Source organism: Eublepharis macularius, chromosome 15 (assembly GCF_028583425.1).
Source record: "Eublepharis macularius isolate TG4126 chromosome 15, MPM_Emac_v1.0, whole genome shotgun sequence".
Taxonomy (NCBI): Eukaryota; Metazoa; Chordata; class Lepidosauria; order Squamata; family Eublepharidae; genus Eublepharis; species Eublepharis macularius.
Window position 1 is genome coordinate 28157116 of NC_072804.1, and position 20598 is coordinate 28177713.

General features: G+C 44.4%; 1 protein-coding gene across 1 annotated transcript; it reads right to left on the reverse strand.

Moving 5' to 3' along the window:
- Positions 1–3609: 3609 nt before the first annotated feature.
- TMEM222 (transmembrane protein 222) lies at positions 3610–18623 on the reverse strand. Its single transcript, XM_054999633.1, has 6 exons — positions 18462–18623; positions 15174–15258; positions 13653–13684; positions 11282–11378; positions 8143–8273; positions 3610–6914 (listed from the first exon to the last, which is right to left on the reverse strand). The coding sequence occupies exons 1-6, from the start codon at positions 18614–18616 to the stop codon at positions 6827–6829; spliced, it is 588 nt and encodes a 195-aa protein (XP_054855608.1). The 5' UTR covers positions 18617–18623; the 3' UTR covers positions 3610–6826.
- Positions 18624–20598: the final 1975 nt, after the last annotated feature.

Below are 20598 nucleotides of genomic sequence, written 5' to 3' on the forward strand. Positions count from 1 at the left end.
CTTTAAGCCCACTGAAGTTCTGATTAGGATGGCACTATTAAAATCTAAGGACATCATTCAGAGAAGACAGGAGGGGGAAGTTGTGCCCCACACCCCATGGTCTTTCAAGCCTCACGTGATTGGTGGTGGTTGTGGACTTTCCGGGCTGTATAGCCGTGGTCTTGGCGTTGTAGTTCCTGACGTTTCGCCAGCAGCTGTGACTGGCATCTTCAGAGGTGTAGCACCAAAAGACAGAGATCTCTCAGTGTCACAGTGATTACCCCAAGACTAACCAAAATGACACAAAAACAGTGTGCAAACTTCCAGGTTCAACAGAACTCCTCACTGGGCTAGATTTTAATTTAGATCAATGCAGCTACCTACAACCTTTCCCAAACTCTTTAGTTAACTCTCTAATTCAACATGCTGGAATAAGTGATTAAAGCTAAAAGCATAATGCGTGTGACTGACGTGCACTGAGAGACTTGTCATAATAATTTGAATTTACTTTTTAAAAGTACATTGATTCCCCTCCCCTGCCATTTTATGTTTTGTAAATTGAAATTTGATTTTTAAATTATTTTAATTGTTTTTAATACTCCAGAAACCTGCTTTCCTACTGAAAGTGCCATATAAATGCTAAGCACTATTCTTTCCTGAGACACAGGGTCAGATCCAGACTAAATTTTCCCGTAAGGGAATGGGAGATGTGTTTTGCTCGAATCTTGAATCAAGTCTCTTTTGTGCTCAGGGAGTGATGCTCTTAATTGATTTCTAATAAGCCTTCAGGCCCAATATGATGCCCATGCTTTTAAAATGCCAAAATCTGTACTGTACTCTAGCATTGTGCTTTCACATTGATTCAGCCAAGTCCGCTGGTTACTAGACTTTACAGTGATCCAAAAACAGTTTTAGGGTTTTTTGGCAACTCTTTTCATTCATCTGGAGCAGTTTCAAATAATGCAAGCAGCCTGCCAACAGGATACATCTATCAGGAGAGTGAAAATCGCCTCCTTCTGCCACTGTATGGGCTTTTGGAATAAGATTTAGTAAAGATCCTCCAATTAAAAAAAAATCTTCCACTTAAAAAAAATTAATAGCATTTGCTGGGGATGGTGACAAAATGGTTCATTGTTTCCACCCTCCCCACCCATGCCATTACGCTGATACAGATTTTGTCACACCCCAGCAGCTATTCTCCTCCATCCAGAAAGCCTCCCTATGAAACTGAAGAGCGTTTCAAAATGCTAAATGAAAAATCCAATATAGTTCAACATTATTCTCCTTTTGCAGATGCTGGCAGCAGACAGCTGAACTCCAGCAATGGAGCGAGTCAAGCCGCAAGAGTCAGACACGGGATGAGCAGGGGCTCCCCCCTCAGCTGGTAGGCAACCTGGCTTATATTATAGCATAATTGCCCTTGTTCAGACAATCACACTAACCCTAGTGAATTGAATTATATCATAGTTTTGTTGCAGGTGGGTAGCTGTGTTGGTCTACAGAAGAAAAGCAAGATTCGAGTCCAGCAACACCTTGAAGACCAAGGAGAGTTTCCAGGGTATAAGCTTTTGAGAGTCAAGCTTCCTTCATCAGATACAAGCAGGAATGAAGATCTCTGAACCTTTGTATCCCAGTCAGAAAGTGGGAGAGGTGCTGCAAAGAATAGGATGTGGAGGTACAATACAAGATGTAATTAGCGTGATGAGAGCAGGGGAGGAAATGCAGAAAATAAGCATATGTAGAAAGAGAAGAATCTTATATACCTATTCAACCTTGGTGGCGGGGGCAGAGTCCATTGTTTTGAATTTGTGAATGAAGTTCAGCAATCTCGTGTAGTAATCTTCCCATGAAGCTTTTTTGTTTTGAGATCTATCAGTGGAATGTCTTGGAAGATTAAAATGTTCTTCCGCTGTGTTTTGAGTGTTGCGATTTTTAATGTCAGATTTATATCCATTTATTCTTTTGCGAAAGGACTGACCTATTTGTCCAATATAGAGTGGAAGGTTTTGTGTGATGTCTGTACTGCACCAATGTACCTATGGAAAGGGCTGAACCATGATTTGTAGCCTGGCTTCCCTCCCTCCTTGTTCAGTTTGCCTCAAAAGCAAGCAGTGTTTTGCCAAGGTCAGCACAAACTGGTGGAGACACTGTGTGATCAATCAAGGTTGCGACAGAGGGGATGAAAACGGCGGCAACAGATATTTGAGTCACACAGAGGGAGAAAGAATGCTAGGCCAACGAGTGAGGCTTTAAAGGAATTTAATAAAGGAAGCGACAGGGTCTCCAGGATGGAGTCTGCCAACTCGAGTGACCTCCTTTTAATTAAGGGTAAATTCTCAGCACAGAAATACCTTCACTCCAGGGCCCGGTCTCCTTCAAATGGGAGCCCACGACATGGGAACCAATCAACCGATGAAGAGCAGCAGGAATTGAAGTCAGGATTTTAGAAAATTTTTGACAGAATAACTGGCTGTTAGTAAATGGGAAAGTGACCCTCTTTTTCTCTTTGCACACTTCAGTGAAATGGACAGCCTTTTGCCTTCCTCTCAAGACGTAGGTTTCCTAGCTCAGGTGGGCTACAAGGATAAATACACTGAAAGCCAAGAGCTCTTGTACCCTGAGCAAAAGTTCATTTCCAGCCCTCTCCTGAGATGCTAGCTTTCTAATTTCAGGATTTTTTTTAATCTGAAGGAATATTCAATTATAGAATTGCAGAAATTAAGAATATAGATCAAATACAGGCCAGAATTCCACCGACATGAGTGTTGAATGTTGGACTAGAATCTGGGAGATCCCAATATAAATACAACACTCTGCCATGGGAGCTTGTTGAATGACCTTTGGCCAGTCACACACACTCAGCCTAACCCACTTCACAGGGTTCTTAGGATAAAATGGAGAAGACAATGCTGTAATCCACTTTGGGCCACCACTGGGAAGAAAATTATGGTATAAATGAAGTAAATATGAATGAAGTAAATAAAATAATCCTCTACTTTAGTCTACATAATTTTGGCCTGGCCAGTGTAGGAATTAAGAATACAGAGCTAGAATCCTGAGTTATTATGTGAGGAAACTTTTTCTTTTTTTAATGCAGCCTGCCAATAAAAAGCTCCTTGCAAGAAAAACAGGTAGCATAGCAGTGAGAAAGCCAAGCCAGTACAGAAACTTTATGGTGTGTTAAGATTTTTTTCTGCATGAAGAATCATGCTGCCATCTAGGGGTTAAACGTGGGCGGGTCTGGAATGGTTAGCGACCACTGATCTAGGAGCACCTAACAAGATTAACAGAGCTGAAGCTACCTCGCTTTTATCCTAATCAATACCCGGCTGGGAGGATGCTGCAAATAGTATCTTGGGAGAACATACAAAATCAAAAAGAAGTATCGGAGCGAAATATTATTAAAAACATAAGTGCATCCCTCTTAGTGACAAAAACATTACCACTGTATGGAAATGAAACACATTAAACGAAACACTAATTTGTGCAAAATACTCAATTCTTTCCAACTAGTACAGAGGTGCAAACATGGAGCCACGCAGGCTTCTAATCCTTCCTCTATCCCAAATACAACCCTTCTTGACAGTTGGAAGGAACGAGAAATAGCCAGAACAATGAAACAACTGTGGCTTGGAGACACAGAACTGCATTTATTTTTCATCATCATCATCAGGATTATGAAATCACAGCAGCAGAGTTCAATATGTACAAAGGAGTCCAGCACCCCCTGGAGAACCAGCTCAAAAGGACAGAAACCCATCTGGCTAACTGCCAGCAAGTGCAGGGGGAAAGAAGGGGGACCCCTCCAAAGTGGCACAGAAATGAACTCCAAAGCAAAATCCCACAGACCTAAACAAAGGAAAAGTCAAGCACGTGACACAAACTGAAAGGTGTCGGAGTGCAAAGCTTCAAAGCACTGATGAAATCTTTGAAGAATACTTTGCATTTTCCCAGATTCCTATATCGAAGGGCTGTTCCGTACAAATACCTCTGTGCAGCAATCATAATGTGGCAAAACCCTATGGATTGGTTTCTCACTATATAAACCCCGCTTCAATAAATTAGTCAAGGAAGCCACACCCAACTGCTGCATCCCCAGCCCATGTAGGCAGCCAGAGAAAAGCACAGGCAGCATTGCTGAACACTATGCACGTTCCTCAAGCCCCTCTGCAGGAATTTAGTTAACTTGCAAAGCCACCCTGAGGCATTAAACTTCAGTACTACTGCTACTGCACCAAGGTTTGCCACTGGTGCTACTGAAAAAAGGGGAGGGCTGTTTTGCCTGGGAAGAGGTCTGGAGGTCTGGCTCACACCAAAGACATGCTGAATGCTGTGCCTCCAAGGTAGGCCCTGCTCAATCCGCATTTCCCATAGCCCTGCCGCTTGGTAAACGTGGGCAGGGTCGTGAGCTGGTTGTGCAGGAGCTGCACAATCACACCATGCCGGGTAGATGACCCACAGCCACTTAAAAGCCTACTGAAGAGGTCTCCCAACCACCTACAACTAATGTCAGGTATCTTCTTGGACACCAAGGTCAAAACCTAGTGGAAACAAGGCAAGCTGAATCTGCAAACACAAGCAGGGCCATTGATCCTTTCAACAGGGTCTTTTCGCTTGAGCTACAGGGGGGATCTCCAGTTTCCGCCACTGAGTTTGGGCGTAGCCATCTCTTAACTGGACTGGTACTCAGAACATGGAAATTAAGACCCACCTGGGAATACAAAAAGCGGCCTGGGGGGCCCAGCATTTTTAATATCAGTTCTCTGAGCAGTGCTCAGCCTGAGATTTTGGCAATTACAAAACATTTTTTAAAATCCATTCAGAAGACAGACCTAGACTGATGCTACTGTGGAAAGGAAGCTGGCATCAAGCACCAGATCTGAGAATCTCTCAGAGCTCTTTTTGCCAAGTCACTGCAAGGAGAAACAAATGGGGAGGGGAGAGGAAAAAGAGGCGAGTTTCTCCACTGAGCTGTCTTGGTGTATTACTTCCATCAAAACCAGAATCCCTGCTGGGTATGTAAGTGAAGCAGTTCTGGGCTCAGCTGGATGGAAGACCACACCTGTTTGCTTTGGTGCCAGGAGCTTTGATCTCTAATCAGCCTTGAGCTTATCGATCAGCTCTCTACAGCTGCTGCCCGGGTCATGCTTGAAATGGATGGAGTGGGGGACAAACCGCAAATGAAAGGTGTACAGGCAGACAACACCCTTCCTTAGCCCATGGCAAAGCATTTAAGGTGTGAGAGGAGGCTTGGAAAAGGTGAGGATTAGCACTAGGCAGGGGCAAGGATGGAAATAACAGAAGTTGAAAGGATAGAGTGGCTTCAGAGCAGCCTCTTTTTGCTCCCCCTTCCTGGGTGGTGAAGAAGGCTGCTGGAGAATACCAAAGAACAAGAAAACCAGGAGAGGCTTCCAAGCAGGGAAATAAGCCATCCAGGGAATGTGGAAGGGTGGAGGGGAGAGAAAGGTAAGAGAAAACCATGTTTCTATCATGGCTGCTTGTTACTGGAGGGCAGTGCAAAGGAGCAGATGAGTTTGGTCAGCAAAACTGCCTTTCTGCAAAACCTAATGTGAACTGTAAAGACACCACCCTGGGCATCTGATCTGACACTCAACTGAACCACTTGAGAACTTGCTTACTGGAAGGGCGCTAAGGGGAAACACACACCCTTTTTTTACAAAAAAGGAGGCACGTAAGTAACATGGACAAAACCACAAACCAAAATTAAGCTTCTGTGGACATTGAGAGGATGGGGGGTGGGGACAGAAAGCACCCAATTCTCTACTGCTTCTGTGGATGCAGAAGCTTTTTGTCCCCTTATGTTCTCTTCAAGTTAAATGTCATATCAGTCTACAGCAGTCTAACTTCAGCCTTCTAGGCAGGAGAGGCCAAGTATTTCTGCAGCACCGCTTACGCTTTCTGATGCACAGCCAAGTAGTATTATCTGTATTTTTTTAAAAAAAATCAAACACCTTAACCATCAGGTATGCCTCTCCCTCTCATGCGCAGAATTTTGGAAATTGTAGTGTGGAGAAGGGGACTAGGATTTGTAACAAGGCCCTCAACACAAGCTTCGCCAAGGGCAACTCAAGGGCAATCTTACCCCCAACAGCTTAAGCTGGTGGGAGGTCGAGGAAAATCCAGCAGCTTCAGAAGAGAAACCTTGAAAGAGAAAAACCACTTTCTGAGGAACGCATGAGCCACATGCTGTGGTCAAGTGTGAGCCACAAAAGCAGAAAGGGACATTAGCCCCATCCTGGGCTCAGCACCCCTAGTCTGAGCATATAACGCTGGTGCTGTTTCATTTCCAGGCTGCTGATGCTGAGGCTCCCTGAAGAAGGGTGTGTGTGTGTGGCTCTTACTTGTTCCAGCTACAGTGTTGTAAATGCAATTTACCTGTAAGTGGGCAAATGAACATAGATGTTCATCCCTACTCACAATGTAAAGCAACCATAGGCAGTCACCTCCTGTTAAATTCTGCCAGGATTCGGCTCCCCCCACACCAGGACAGGAGAACCTTAGAATCAGCTCCGACACCAGCGACAAGGCAAACTAACCCCTCGCTCTACGCCCCACAGACGGAAGCTGCCTCGTATGACGTCCTATGGTAATCTTCATGACCAAGGGTATCTGTTGAGAAGCAAGATGCAATTGTTCCCCACCCCTACATTTAGAAGGTCAGACCGAGAGGGGAGGGGGAAAACAGGGGAGTCCCACAGGACAAATGGTGACTTGGCATCACAAAGCAAAATGGATGTCTTCCCCAAAGGCTTCCAAAACCCAGCAGCTCCTTGCTGGACAGAAGAGCCCACAGTTTTCAACGTTGGCCTTCCATAGGGGTCGTCCATCACCGCAGGTGAAGGGTAAGACTGACTGTCAGGACAATCCCCAAAAAGAGGATGAAGGGAAGCCAGGTCTTGACAAATCCCCCGATGCTGCAAGGGACAGAAAAGAGGCTTAGAAAACAACAGGAGACTCCTCAGCGATGTGGCCCCAAAGAACCACAGACAGAAATATGGAGGGAGCCAGTGTAGACCAAGAAAAGGAGCTGAGTTCAATAAAAAAGGCAGGTTTTTAGCAGGCACTGTGGCTGTGGAGGGGTTACAGATGCAGCCAATTCTGGCTGCAAGAGGCAATTCATTACAGACAAAACTGGACATGAAGAGCTGGGGACAGGGATGCTCATCTCTGCTGCGGCCTTGCTGAATCACCATCAGATTTAGAGAGTGGGGTTGGCCCCTGAAGTTGGCTTCAGAGACAACCAAGGTGGGCTCCTTCAGATGCACTTTTCTTTGTAAGGTCAGTGCTATGCCAGAGGCAAGACCCGCCCTCCCACCTTCTGAAGAGGAGAGGCAAGGCTGCAGAGAAACACAAGGCCTGCCTGGCTGTTGAGGACAGCTGCAGATCCTGGAACTCAGCCAGGCAGCCACTGGCTAAAGGGACAGGTTGCAGGATCCACACGAAGGAATAGCCATGTAGGTGGGGAGGAGGTGCAGCAAGGAGAGCAAAAGAGGTTAAAATTGCTCTCTCCCCCACTGGCATCGGCACAGGTAAGTTGGCAGAGGAGAGAAGGAACAATTTCACACCCTACCCCAACCCACACAGCTATTCCTCCACATGGGTCCCATGACCCAGGAATGATATTTCAGGGAGTGGGGGGAGAATCAGAAGGGGCTGCAGGAAAACTTCATGTGCCTTCCAGGGACACTTTGCTGGATGCAAGCCATTGCCTCTTGTCCTCTCTCCGCCCAGAACAGACCACTTCCATAGCAATCCCATCTGATCCATCATGCAAGTTTAACGTGCTTACATCTGATCATTTCCTCTAGGAAAGTAGCTGGCAACAGCTATCGTTCCTCACAAGAGGGCAGGCAAGCAGACCAATGCAGTACAGAGGAGAAGGGCCAGAGCGGCCCCAGAGTTTGGCAGGAGAGCCCATTAAGGGGTAAGCCTCGGAAAGTTTACAGGGATGTTGATGTCTATACTCCCATGTCAGTCATCAGTTAAGACATTGGGCTCCTCCTCCCCCGCCATCCAAGCTGGTGAAAACTGAAGCTCTCCCCTCACCATAAATGTATTTTCCATGTTTGGAATTCAGACCCCTATCCCCAAATCCAGACCCCTATTTATAATGATAAACACAGCAGTCCGTTTCCTACTCACCTGACGTACTTGCTGTATAACAGGGAGAGGAAGCAAAGTTTGACCATGTTCCAAGAGCTGCTGTTGTCATATCGCATGAGGTTTAAGGCCAGAGCTACGTGTGAATGGCAGTTGTCGCAGCAGAGGTTGTGCTGGGATTTAAAAAAATTTCAAATTGAGATATCCAGGCCTCACATTCTCCTACAGATATCCTCAGCAGTCAGTGCTGGAGTACCAATCAAATCTGCTTTCTCAGGAAGACCATTGTGTTCGTATGAAAAAACATTATTTTACCACACCAAATATGAAGTGCTCAGTTGTGATGTCTTTAAAAAAGAAAGGATCCCAGCTCTTCTTTGTCTGTAATTCTGTTACAGACATAATTACCAAATTTACCAAATTTAACTTCAGCATTGTGGGGCAGGGGGAGAGGAGAATGACTAGAAGTCAATGTGAAGATAAAGCATGGGCTATGGACTTCCTGGTTCTGTATTATCTCACACTGCAAGAGATTCTATGCCTGATACTGCAATCCTCAGCAGAGTTACTCCAGTGTAAGCCCACTGAAATGAGTCTGCATTGAAATCAGATTGCAGGCTGAATGCTCCCCCCGTCAATGATTTTCTCTGTCTAAGGAAAGGAAAAGCATTCTCTCCCTGTTGACATGACAGCTGGCTAAAGTCAGAAGAACTGCATCGCACGTATGTGCACACACACACACCCCTTCCCACCCAGGTAGTCTACAATTATGCAGATTCAAGAAATCTATACCATGTGGTATTTCCAAGATGAGCCCTCATTTTTTTCTAGGAAGCAACTATAGCATACAGAGTACGGTCAGTTAAAGCTTGTAAGGAATTGTTGGTGTTGGTTGTTGTGGGTTTTCCGGGCTGTATTGCCGTGGTCTTGGCATTGTAGTTCCTGATGTTTCGCCAGCAGCTGTGGCGAAACGTCAGGAACTACAATGCCAAGACCACGGCAATACAGCCCGGAAAACCCACAACAACCATCGTTCTCCGGCCGTGAAAGCCTTCGACAATACAATTGTTGGTGTGCTGAATTTGTTCAAAATTCCTGTCTTGTTTTCTCTCTCACACACAAGTAAAGGACATGATTTGCGCACCAAAGTAAAATATGGCAGGCAAATTTGGCACGAGTTCAGCTGCAAATTTGTGCAAGAATGGCATTTGTAATTACAGGTTCCATTCTTTGTATTGCTCCTCCTGACCATAAAAGATCTATGTTACCAGTATCTCTGTTTTTCTGATATGCAATTAATTTCACTATAGATCTCTTTTATTTTCAACAACCAATCTTGTAGTTTAGGGGTGTGTTTTTGTTTCCATTGTCTGGCAAAAACCAATCTGACAGCTGTAATCATATGTAGGGCAATTATCTGCTGATCTCTAAGTAAACTGGATAAATAGTTCAGCAACTATAGTGTACAGAGTATGGTCAGTTAAAGCTTGTAAGGAATTGTTGGTTTGCTGAATTTGTTCAGCATTCCTGTCTTGATTTCTCTCTCCCTTTGTCTCTTTCTCACACAAGTAAAGGACATGCTTTGCACACCAAAGTAAAATAAGGAAGGCAAATTTGGCACAAGATCAGATGCAAATTTGTGCAAGAATGGCATCTGTAGGCAAACCTTGACATTTACCATAATATAGGGCTGGGAAAACTGTATGTACACTTGCCTGAAACATGCAAAGAACAACACATCCACTAGTTTAAACAGAATCCAAATACTTATGATATTTTTCTAGCCAGGCTGTTCTGTCTTTGACAGATATATGAGGCAAAGCTTTGCCAACCACTTCATCTCAGTGCTGAGCAAAATTTCACCTGAGCACATTTCTTTAGGCAGCTGTCAGAGGGACAGGAGCCTTGCCAAAAAAAATCAACACTGCTAAAACATTTTACTGGCGTTTCCTTTGTAAGAGTTGGAATCCAAGGGCAGAGAAAGTGGGCATCAATCTACTACTTACTGATTGTTGGTAACTGTCAAGCCTGCTTATATTCCAAACTAATAACCAAGATAAATAATCGTGACGAACTAACTAACAAGTCCAATATAAAATTATTCATACACACCAATTATTCACACAAACCAATTATTACAGTGTTTCAGCATACATTTTATAAGTAGTATTCAATGTAACCAATTAAACACACACACACAGAGACCTTACCACGGCAGCTGCAAAGCGCAGTACAATCAATTGAATTCATACGGGGGTTTTCACATAAAGTGCATCGTGCCAATTCTAACATTTATACAACATCCATTGCATAACTAAAGTGCAAATGCTACAATGTATACAATCAAAAAGCACAATGTGCCTCCCCCACTATCATAACATTACATAGAAAATCTGCAAGCAGACAGCTCGTGGGTATCGGGGAAGGAGAAGAGGTTCAGTCAAGGACGTGCACCTCTTCTCCTTCCCCGATACCCACGAGCTGTCTGCTTGCAGATTTTCTATGTAATGTTATGATAGTGGGGGAGGCACATTGTGCTTTTTGATTGTATACATTGTAGCATTTGCACTTTAGTTATGCAATGGATGTTGTATAAATGTTAGAATTGGCACGATGCACTTTATGTGAAAACCCCCGTATGAATTCAATTGATTGTACTGCGCTTTGCAGCCGCCGTGGTAAGGTCTCTGTGTGTGTGTGTTTAATTGGTTACATTGAATACTACTTATAAAATGTATGCTGAAACACTGTAATAATTGGTTTGTGTGAATAATTGGTGTGTATGAATAATTTATATTGGACTTGTTAGTTAGTTCGTCATGATTATTTATCTTGGTTATTGTTTATCTCGTGACTCTCTCCTTTGCTGGACTATATTCCTAACTAGCCAGTCGATAAGAACAAGATTAACCACTACACTATGTTTTCTGATTGCACCTGCAAATTTACACCCCATGTTGGATTTGGTTTATGCTGTTTAATTTGAAAAGGGAGCAACTAACTGGAATGGTTACATTGATGCATTTTGCTGATGCTTTTAACTTAATTTCAACACCGTTTCATACTTTTTACAATGCTATTTTTACTAGCTTATTTTGCTCTGTGTTTTTATCATTTTCACATGATTTTTAACCTGGAAACTGCCTCAAGTATGTAGTGGATATGAACAAAGCGTACTCACCATACGGTGCTTGTACTCCTCGGAGGCATCATGGACTGCAGTGTCCCAAGCATTGGGGCCGCAGGAATATACTTTGTTAGGATCCAGCTTCCAGTACCTTAAAAAGCCAAGAACCAAAGATGCCTGTTTAAACACAGGCATTTGAGAGCTGTCTTGCTCTCCTCCCAGATGAAAGACCCACCCCCCTCTAGTAAACTTTTCTACAACTCAGGTTTTTGGATAGCATCAGTGCTGGCCTGTACGTGGCACATTTACGAACATGGATCTGTGTGCATTCCATGACTGCATCATGTAAGTGCAAAATCTTGGCTCCACTTCCCCTTTTCTTTAAAAAGGCAAGTTTCTAGCCCTTAAGACAGCAAATACTATCCGGAAATTGCATGGAAAATGGCCGGCCAAGTCTTGAAAGCCAGGAGAGGGCTGGCATGCCAAGCATATACTTCAGTAATGGCCTTAGTCAAAGGACAAGACAAACCCAATCCCAATGTAAGCAAGTGATACAAAATGGTAGGACAAGCCCATGAGGTTTTCAAGGCTGCTGCCTCAGCTCTTAAAGAGATTAGTGCAGCAGCCTTAATGCAGAGCAACAGAAGCTTGCAATCTAAAGTACAATGCCAGGGGTGGGGGACTACAAAGGAATGAAAGGCAAGGGAGAGGTAGAAACGAATCAGGCCAGATGTACTTTGGCCATGTTTCCGTAGAGGATGAGAAACAGAACCAGCCCAGGGACCAAGAAGAGAAAGTGTGCTGGACACCAATAACAATGGGTGTGGAGCAACAGTTAAAAGACTGACAGTACAGTCCTAAGCAGAGGTACACCATTCTAAGCTCAGTGATAATAACTGCACTGTGTGTTATATTTACAGAAGTTCCTACTAGTTCTAGCTCTGCCTTCTATTCAGTAGGTGGCCTCAGATAAGCCATTTTCTCTCCATCCCCCACCTGGAAAAAGGGGATAGCAATATGAACTTACTTTACAAGTCAAGATGGGTAGCCATGTTAGTCTGTCTGTAGCAGTAGAAAAGAGCAAGAGTCCAGTAGTACCTATAAGACTAACAACATTTTTGGTAGAGTATGAGCTTTGTGTGAGTCACAGCTCACTTCTTCAGGAATCTTTAGGCATCTTCAGGTGAGCTGTGACTCACGAAAGCTCATACCCTACCAGAAATGTTGTTAGTCTTATAGGTACTACTGGACTCTTGCTCTTTTCTATTACTTTACAGGGTTGTTGTAAGGATTACAACAAGACAACATATGTGTTGTGCTGGGAATGGAGGCTGGCAATGCTGGTCAGTTACTTGTCACATTTCATCAAATATTCCACTAAGCCATTTACCTTTTTTATTTCATTTTGGTGCCATTGGTCAATGAGGGCAAGAGGCCTGTTTGTCCCCAGCCTTGCAATCAGGCAAGAGTGAAGGAATTGAAAGGAATTATTATTGGGGGGGGAGGGTTGTTGGCAGCACTGCCCTACAGCAGAGCCAATGCTCAGGTGACAAGGAGAACATGCAAGCAGCAGAAACAAAAGAGAAAGGGTGCACAAAGTCAAGAATGAACTGTAAGTCTTTCCTTCCAGCATTTCAAAACTGGAATCTCTCCAAGATACAGAAGAACTAGCCCAGAAAGTTGTCAGCTGTTGATTTATACTGTGAATCCTAAAGACTGGCCATCTCTTTGTATTTAAGGTACAAGGAAAATATTGGTAGCTGGCAAATATAATGAAGTAGATGGACTAAGGGCATGACTCAGTATAAAGAAGATGCATATTCCCTGCTGAATCTTCCCTCGCTTCTTAAGAGAGGAGTTGGTGCTCAGTGGAAAAGCACCTGCTTTGCATGCAGAAGGTCACAGGTTCAATCCCCAGCATCTCCAGGTAAAGGAGGGACTCCTGGAAACAGGTGCTGGGATCCACCCTCCTCTGGTCTTGGAAAGCTGCTGCCAAGCAGAAGAGATGCTATAGAGCTAGAGGGACCAATGATTTGCTCCTGACAGCGATTCAGTGTTATGTTCATCATTTGAAATGCAGGCTCCAGCCATATGTAGGAATTTTAACACCCACTCTTCTTTCTTAGCTACATATTAATTCATTGTTAATTCATTAAACCCACTTTTATCCTACCCTTCTACCAAGAAGCTGAGGAGGCACACTTGGTTTCCCCCCCCCCCCCATGGCATCTTCACAACAACCTCATAAGGTAGGTTATGCTGAGAGAATATAACTGGTCCAAGATCACCTGGTAAGCTTCCATGGCAGAGTGGGGATTTGAACCTGGGCCTCCCAGATCCTAGACCACTACACCAAACTGGCTCCCAACATGTTCAGGAACGTTCATTAGGCTCAGAATGTATATGAAGAAACAGCATTACTTACTTCACTGGCTTCCCAAAAGCCATGTTGTCTTCCTAGACAGAGTGGAGAGGGAAAAATTAAAAAGTCTATCTCTGTTAGCACATTTTACACCGCTGAGCCACGACACTCTACACTTATTTATTTAAAACTTCTTTTTTATTCCACTCTTCCACCAAAAATGGTTTTCAGCTTACAAACACACCCAAGCTACAGTAAACAAACAATTAGCACAACAGAAAAACAAGCAGTAAAACAGAAGCAGTGGCATTAACCAAATTAGTGAACTATTGATCAGTTACTTAGCAAAACAGTCAAAGGAATATTCCACTCAACCACCTTTTAGAACCGACAACACAAATCAAAAATAAAACCTAACATCCCAAAGCTTGGGAAAACATCACAGACTTTGCTTGGCATCTAAGCTGGAACAAAGATGGCACTAAGCTAGAAAGTTCCGTGATCAGGGAACCAGCACAGTCACCATTTGCCTAACTTAGGATGGCAGGGCACCCCTGGAAGGACTTCTGATGGTGCTGAGCTCAGTTGATGGGGCAGGTTGGTAAGGAAGAAGACAATCCTTAAGACTCTTTGACCTCAGACGGTTAAGGACTTCAAGGCTCCTTTGAATCACTCCTGGAAACAAACTGGAAGCCACCAAAGATCTTTTTGGTAAAAGCAGCTCACTATGACAGGCCTTAGTCCAAGACTCAGCCACTGGATTCAGGATCAGCTGAAGCTTCTGAGCACTCTTGAAAGGGCACCCCTTGAGGAACACATATACATACAACAAACCCGGCAGAATGGAATCTACCTTGAGTCTCAGTGAGAAAGGCAGACTATAAATGACATTGAATGAATGAATGAATGAATGAATGAATGTTTCCTGTTAGTGCTCCAGCATCTACCAATCTTACCTGGAATGAAGCAACAGGCCTCTTTTTCTATATTCAGTGCTGGCCCCTTTCCTGGGGAGAGGCCGAGATGTGTGCAACCTAGTCTGCTTTAGAATGCTCTTCAACTAGTATGAAAGAACAACATGCTTTCAAGAGCATACAGGGTAGTTTCCCAGAACTCTTTGCTGATAACAGGAGGAAGAATGACCAGGGCTCTCAGTTTCCCATACAGCAGAGGTAGAGAAATGGACAGGCCAGCAGCCCCATCTACCTCCTGGCATTTCACCCTTGTACTACAGACACTGCCCTCTCTTCTGAGCTTCAACTGATTTCTCCTAAGGCAAAGGTTCTTCTACCTCTTCCCACCACAGGAAAAGCAACAAGTGCTGCATCAGTTTTCTCCATGTGGACCTCAGCTGTTCAATCCTAGCTGGGAACTAAAGCATGGAGGGAGGGAACTGCTGGCAGGAGGATTCAGTTGGGTTTCTGTTGGGGAGAAGAGGGTTAAAGAGCCTTGGGTGGAAGGTCTTGATTCAAGCAGGAGCTAAGCAGTAGGTAGGGACAATACCACTGACCCTTCAACCCTTTTTCAATTCAAAAAAGGAACCTGTTAAAAACAAAGCCAGCAGAGGTGCGAGTTTCTACTTACAGAGACATAATAAGGCCCTGCAAAGTCTCGGATGATTCCAGCCGACGTACAAATGCCCATGTGACCGATGATGGGGAAGAGCCATCTGCCAAAGGAAGAAGACAAAAAGAGTCAGGAGCAGCTCTGCTCGCCCTGAAAACAAAACACTGGGCCAGACTGAACCAATCTGAGAAGACAGTGACAGAAAGTGACAATCAAGAAAGGCACTGAGGCACAAGCCATTGAAGGCAAGGACCTGGTTTACATATTGCAGAAGATGGAGGTGGCCAAGACCAAAGATGGTATCATGGGCTTCAGCCGGCAGGTGGAGGACCACATTTGGGATGCTTTCCTATGTTACTATCTCCCCACAAACTGAAAACCAGCACAGCAAGCAAAAGAAGGGACAGAACTCTTACTTACTGCCATACTAATCTTCGGTTGGCATGCAGCCCTTCAGACGAAAGAACATTCCAAGCTGAAACCCATCACCAGCAATCTAAAGCAATGTGATCCATTCTACAGCATCAGCATTCTACCAATTAAATCCTACTTTGTTACTCTGCACGTATGAACTGGATATCAAAAATAGGTATAGAATTCTATTTCTATACACCAGAACACTTACACTTTAATTCAGTAAGGTTTCATCAACATTTTCGCTTTATGTTATTTTTAAATTTTGCTGTTACCATAACGTACTGTACCTGTTTTCACTGAATGGCCTAACTATTCATCATATTGTATTTTTTACTCTGTGAATGTCCTAGCTACAGATTATATTCTCTTGCAATATGTAATCCACCTTGTATCTCAGTGAAAAAGGGAACTATAAACAAACAACAATAATAATAATGAGGTGGTGGAACTCTTGTGGGTGGTAGAGCAGATTCTACCACTTCAGAATGTGTGGAGGGGAGCACTTTTTACTGACCAACCCATACGTTGTAAATAACTTTTGGAGATTAAAAAAAACACACAGGTTTTATTCCAGGCTTCTCCTTGCTGTTCTAGTTTTCTACTTGCATGGAGATTTGCCATTTTTTCTCTCCAATTGCTACCATATTCTGCTGCAGATGTAGACTTACTATCAAAAACTTACTATCAAAAACAGCCTCGGTCTTCTCCCATTTTCTCCTTTTGACCCATGGCCATCTGCATAACAGCAGGCAATATTCTCCTATTATCATGACGCTTGAGTCAATCTTCTCATCACTCATAGCAAGGAGAAATTACCTCCAGCCAGCTAAGTAGGAGAAAACTTGGCAAAATGGAAGAGCTGGAGCTTCCCTCTCCCCTACCTTTCAGGCCATCAAAAATGGCTACCACAGGTACATGTGGGAAGAAAAATGTCTGTGGAGTTATTTGCTGGGCTAGGTTGGCAGAGAAAGTGAGGGTTCGGAATGCAGGTGCTGCAGAAAGTTTAAGAGTAGAAGTTTCAAGTACAAACACTATGCCATGCTCACATGTGAGATCAGACAGACCCAGGACGAACAGGATCAGTGCAAGGAGGCCCAACCAAGTAAGTCATCTACACAAAACCATCCCAGATTACAGTTGCTTCTTGTAGGGGCTCCTTTTTGTGTCTCCATTTCACTGGGGAGATGACCAGTAGGCTGTTATCTATTTTCTGGGATTCGATCCTTGTAAGTCATTGTTTCTATTTTGCCCTTTTCAGAACTCTTAATATAGGATTGATACCAATACTGTTTTCCAGATTGCCACCCGATCTCTGGAAACATCAAATCTATGATTGAGAAAATGGATGAGTCAAGAGTGCACACAGGTAAACACTCACGCATGGAGCTTCCCCTTTATAACCGGCAATCAAAATAATAAATAATGTTGAATGAATTCAAATCCAGCTATTCAGCAACTAGATTTATGATAAGATTACATTTCTGACAAAAAAAGAATACTTTTTCTGACAAAAAAAAAAAGAAGTAAATACTCTCTGATTGGTATGCTAGTTCAGAATGAAGAACTGCGAAGTAAAAAATTAGCAAGCAAAGAACATCCTTCAACAGTATAATTTAATGTACTTATTTTTTTCATTTATACCTCACTTTTCTCCCCAAAACTATTTACATCATTCTTGTTTCTTCCTTTTTCCCCTCACAACAACTCTCTGAAGTAGGTGAGGTGGGAAGACAGGCGGCAGGCTTTGGTGTGAGAACACTAGTATCAAGAGTATACAAGACCATTTCTATTTTTCATTTGCGAAATGTTGGGAGGACACACACAAAAGTAATCACAAAACCAACATTCCTCCTACACGGCTGAGCAAGTTCTCCAGGGAGAAGTCTATGCCTCTCCCTCATGGCCCACACCTACACATTTGGCTGGTGTACACTGCCAGAGGTTGCATGATACAGAAAAGTCCAACCTCTGCAACCAAACAACATGGCCAGGGAGGCCGACACGTTCACACCTACACTGTCAAAATGTTTGCCTAAAACTGTAGCAAGAAGGTGCAAAGGAGCTGGGGAGGGGGGGAGGCATTAAAACAGGAACAAAAAGGCACAGCGTTTGACATTTCTAAGCAGAGGCATAAAAACTGTAAATTTCTATGGAGAAATAAACAACACAAGAATTTTGGGGCACTTTAAAGAATGCATTTTGATTCCAGCACAAGTTTTTGAGAGCCATGGCCCCACATCTCACAATGCAGACTGTGGCTCACCAAAGCTCATATGCCATTATCCAATTTATTTGTCCTGATGCGCCCTGTGACTGTTATTATTTTGGCTGCAGCACACTAACTGCCCTGAACAGTCACTGAACAGTCACACCCTTCTTCAACTCATTGGATTTACATTGGATATAACGCTCCTTGCGCAATCTCACCTTGACTGCCTCAGAATTCCAGAGGGACAGCCATGTTGCAGTGCAACGCAAGGCACGCTTACTCAGAAGTAAGTCCCATTTCGTTCCAGGGATCCTACTCCCAGGCAACTGTGCTAAGGATTGCCTTCTTTGTCTATTATACAACAAACCCGGAACCTGCTCGCCACTTTCCATGTCTCGGAGTAGGGGAAACCTCAGTTAGTATACGCGCGTGTGTGTGGCCCTCTCCCTCATACACAAGTAAACTGATGGACCCCACTTCACGCATCTAACGAAGATGTCAAGAGCCTACGGAACCGTCCCCCACTAGATGTTTCCAACGCCGCAAGCCTTCCGGGAAGCAGCCAAGCAGGCGCGAGAGCCCGAACACCACAGCCACCCCCGCCTCCGGGAAGGGGCCGTTTCTCTGCCTCTCCTCCAGAGTGGGGCGACCCTCGACCCGGGAAGAGGGCGGGCACTCACGTGAGCACGGGGATGGGCGTCCACACGACACAGTATGGGAAGCGGCAGCGCTCGGGGTCCACGCCCGCCCCGGCGGCGCCGCCCCCGACCCCCATGCTGACGACGCCCGCTGGGAACGGCTTCATCTTTCCCCCCGCGGCTTCCTCTTCCTCCATCACCGGGGGAGGGGGGAGGGAGGGAGGCTGGGCCGCAGGGCCGCGCCCCGTGACGTCACTTCCTGGAAACGGACGTCCCGCTTCCGGGGCAACTGCGGGGGAAGGACCAGTCGGGCTGATTTACCTGAGCAGGAGGCCAAGAGGGATGCTCAGATGCTTCACTATAAAGTTATTTGGGCAAGACTTGGGTCCAGTCGCATCTGAAGGACCAACTGGATTTCCAGGGGATGAGTTTTCCAGAGTTTAAGCTCCGTTCTTCAAATACATTTATAAGTGTTCTGGAAATCTAGTTGGTTTTTAAGGTGCTACTGGATCTTGCTCTTCTACTACAGACCGACATGGCTACTAGGGTTGCCAGCCTCCGGGTAGTGGCTGGAGATCTCCAGGAATTACAACTGGTCTCCAGGCCACAGAAATCAGTTCACCTGGAGAAAATGGCTACTTTGCGGGGGTGGACTCTATGGAATTATGCCATGCCAAGGTCCTTTCCCTCCCCAAACCCCATTTTCTCCAGGTTTCATCCCCCAGATCTCCAGGAATTTTCCAACTTGCAGCTGGCAAACCTAATGGCTACCCACCTGAAACTACAGGATTATTAGTAGATGTAGTCTACATTGACATCATATATAGAACGCATGGGCATTACATTTGCAATATATAATAGCAGGTGGATAGTGATTCCAGAAGGGGCAGCTCTGTTCGTTTGCTGCAGAAGTCTTGTGGCACCTTAAAGACTCACAGACTTTTATTCCAGCACCAGCTTCTGCCAGCCATGCCTCCCTTCATCAGAGGTGTTATTGCATGCCTGTAGTTGTGGACACACAATTCCTGCCTCTCAGCATGTGAGCCAAAATCGCTTGTTGGAATAAAAAAAAAGGTAGCCTTTAAACTGCTCCTTGACTCTTGTTTGGTTAGAAGGAGTGGTTTCGCCAATACAGAGTTGAAGAAATGCTGAAACAAGATAAACAATTCTAAGACATATTAAAGAACATAAAAATTACCCAGTAGGATAATACTTATAGCAACAGACAGTACATAGTAGTAAAGCTTAAAGTTCCTGTCCCTTTACTGATGCATCTCTTTGAGACAACCACCTTACATTACACCCCTCCTACCCATGTAAAAAGTTCTGTTGACTAATTCACCTTTGTACAGTTCCAGAAAACCAGGAGAGTGAGAGCTTTCCTGACCTCTTCAGGTAGGCCGTTCCATACGGTGGGGGCCACCACAGAGAATGTACTTGAATGGACAGCTGTAGCTTCTGCCTTTGTGCAAAATGACACCTGCGGAAGGCCTTGTTAAGAAGTCCCATTGAACTCCGAGGCTTGCTTTTCAGTAAGCAATTCTAGGATCTAGGTGTATATGTTCCAAGCTACAACTGCTGACCATATTCAGAGTTGGTCCTAGACCACATGGAACTCAAGAAGCACCTTTGGACCTTAGACACACTTCATTTTTTCAACTTCTAGGTAGCTGGTTTTTCTTTATAGCAGTAGTAGTTTACTTCACAACTTTCCTGTTTGGATCTGAAGAAAGGGAGCTTGACTCTCAAAAGCATATACTCTGGAAACTTAAGGTGCTACTGGGCTCAAACCTCACTCATTCGCAACTTTGTTTGCATGCACGGTTTATCTGTCATGTATAACAACCAGAAAGCAGCCCAAAATAATACTCTGTTAATGCGGGATTTCTCAAACTATTTTTTTAAAGGGGAACCACTTCTAAACTTACACGTTTCACTGTTTGTGAGCCTGCCCAGGGCCCTGTGGAGATGCATGCTAGGAGTTTCCTGTTAAAACTTTTTGGGAGTTTGGGGGCCTGGTTCGGATTAGGACCAGTGGCCACAATGCATAGGGCTTAAGCATCCACTCTCTGCACTATTTTCTCAACCCAAAATGGCCATGTGGAGCTTCTTTTTGTCCCATTAATGAAACTTCCTTGGATTGATGGGCTGCACATATACTAATGGAGCATGATCAGCT

What these genes read in the sequence shown, in the direction of transcription:
- TMEM222 (XM_054999633.1), bottom strand. Translation starts at nt 18,616, where the DNA reads ATGGAGGAAGAGGAAGCCGCGGGGGGAAAGATGAAGCCGTTCCCAGCG. An exon ending in ACGCCCATCCCCGTGCTCAC is followed by an intron (nt 15,259 to 18,461) that starts GTGAGTGCCCGC and finishes TTCCTTTGGCAG; the next exon opens with ATGGCTCTTCCCCATCATCG. An exon ending in GCTTTTGGGAAGCCAGTGAA is followed by an intron (nt 11,379 to 13,652) that starts GTAAGTAATGCT and finishes TGGCTTTTTAAG; the next exon opens with GTACTGGAAGCTGGATCCTA.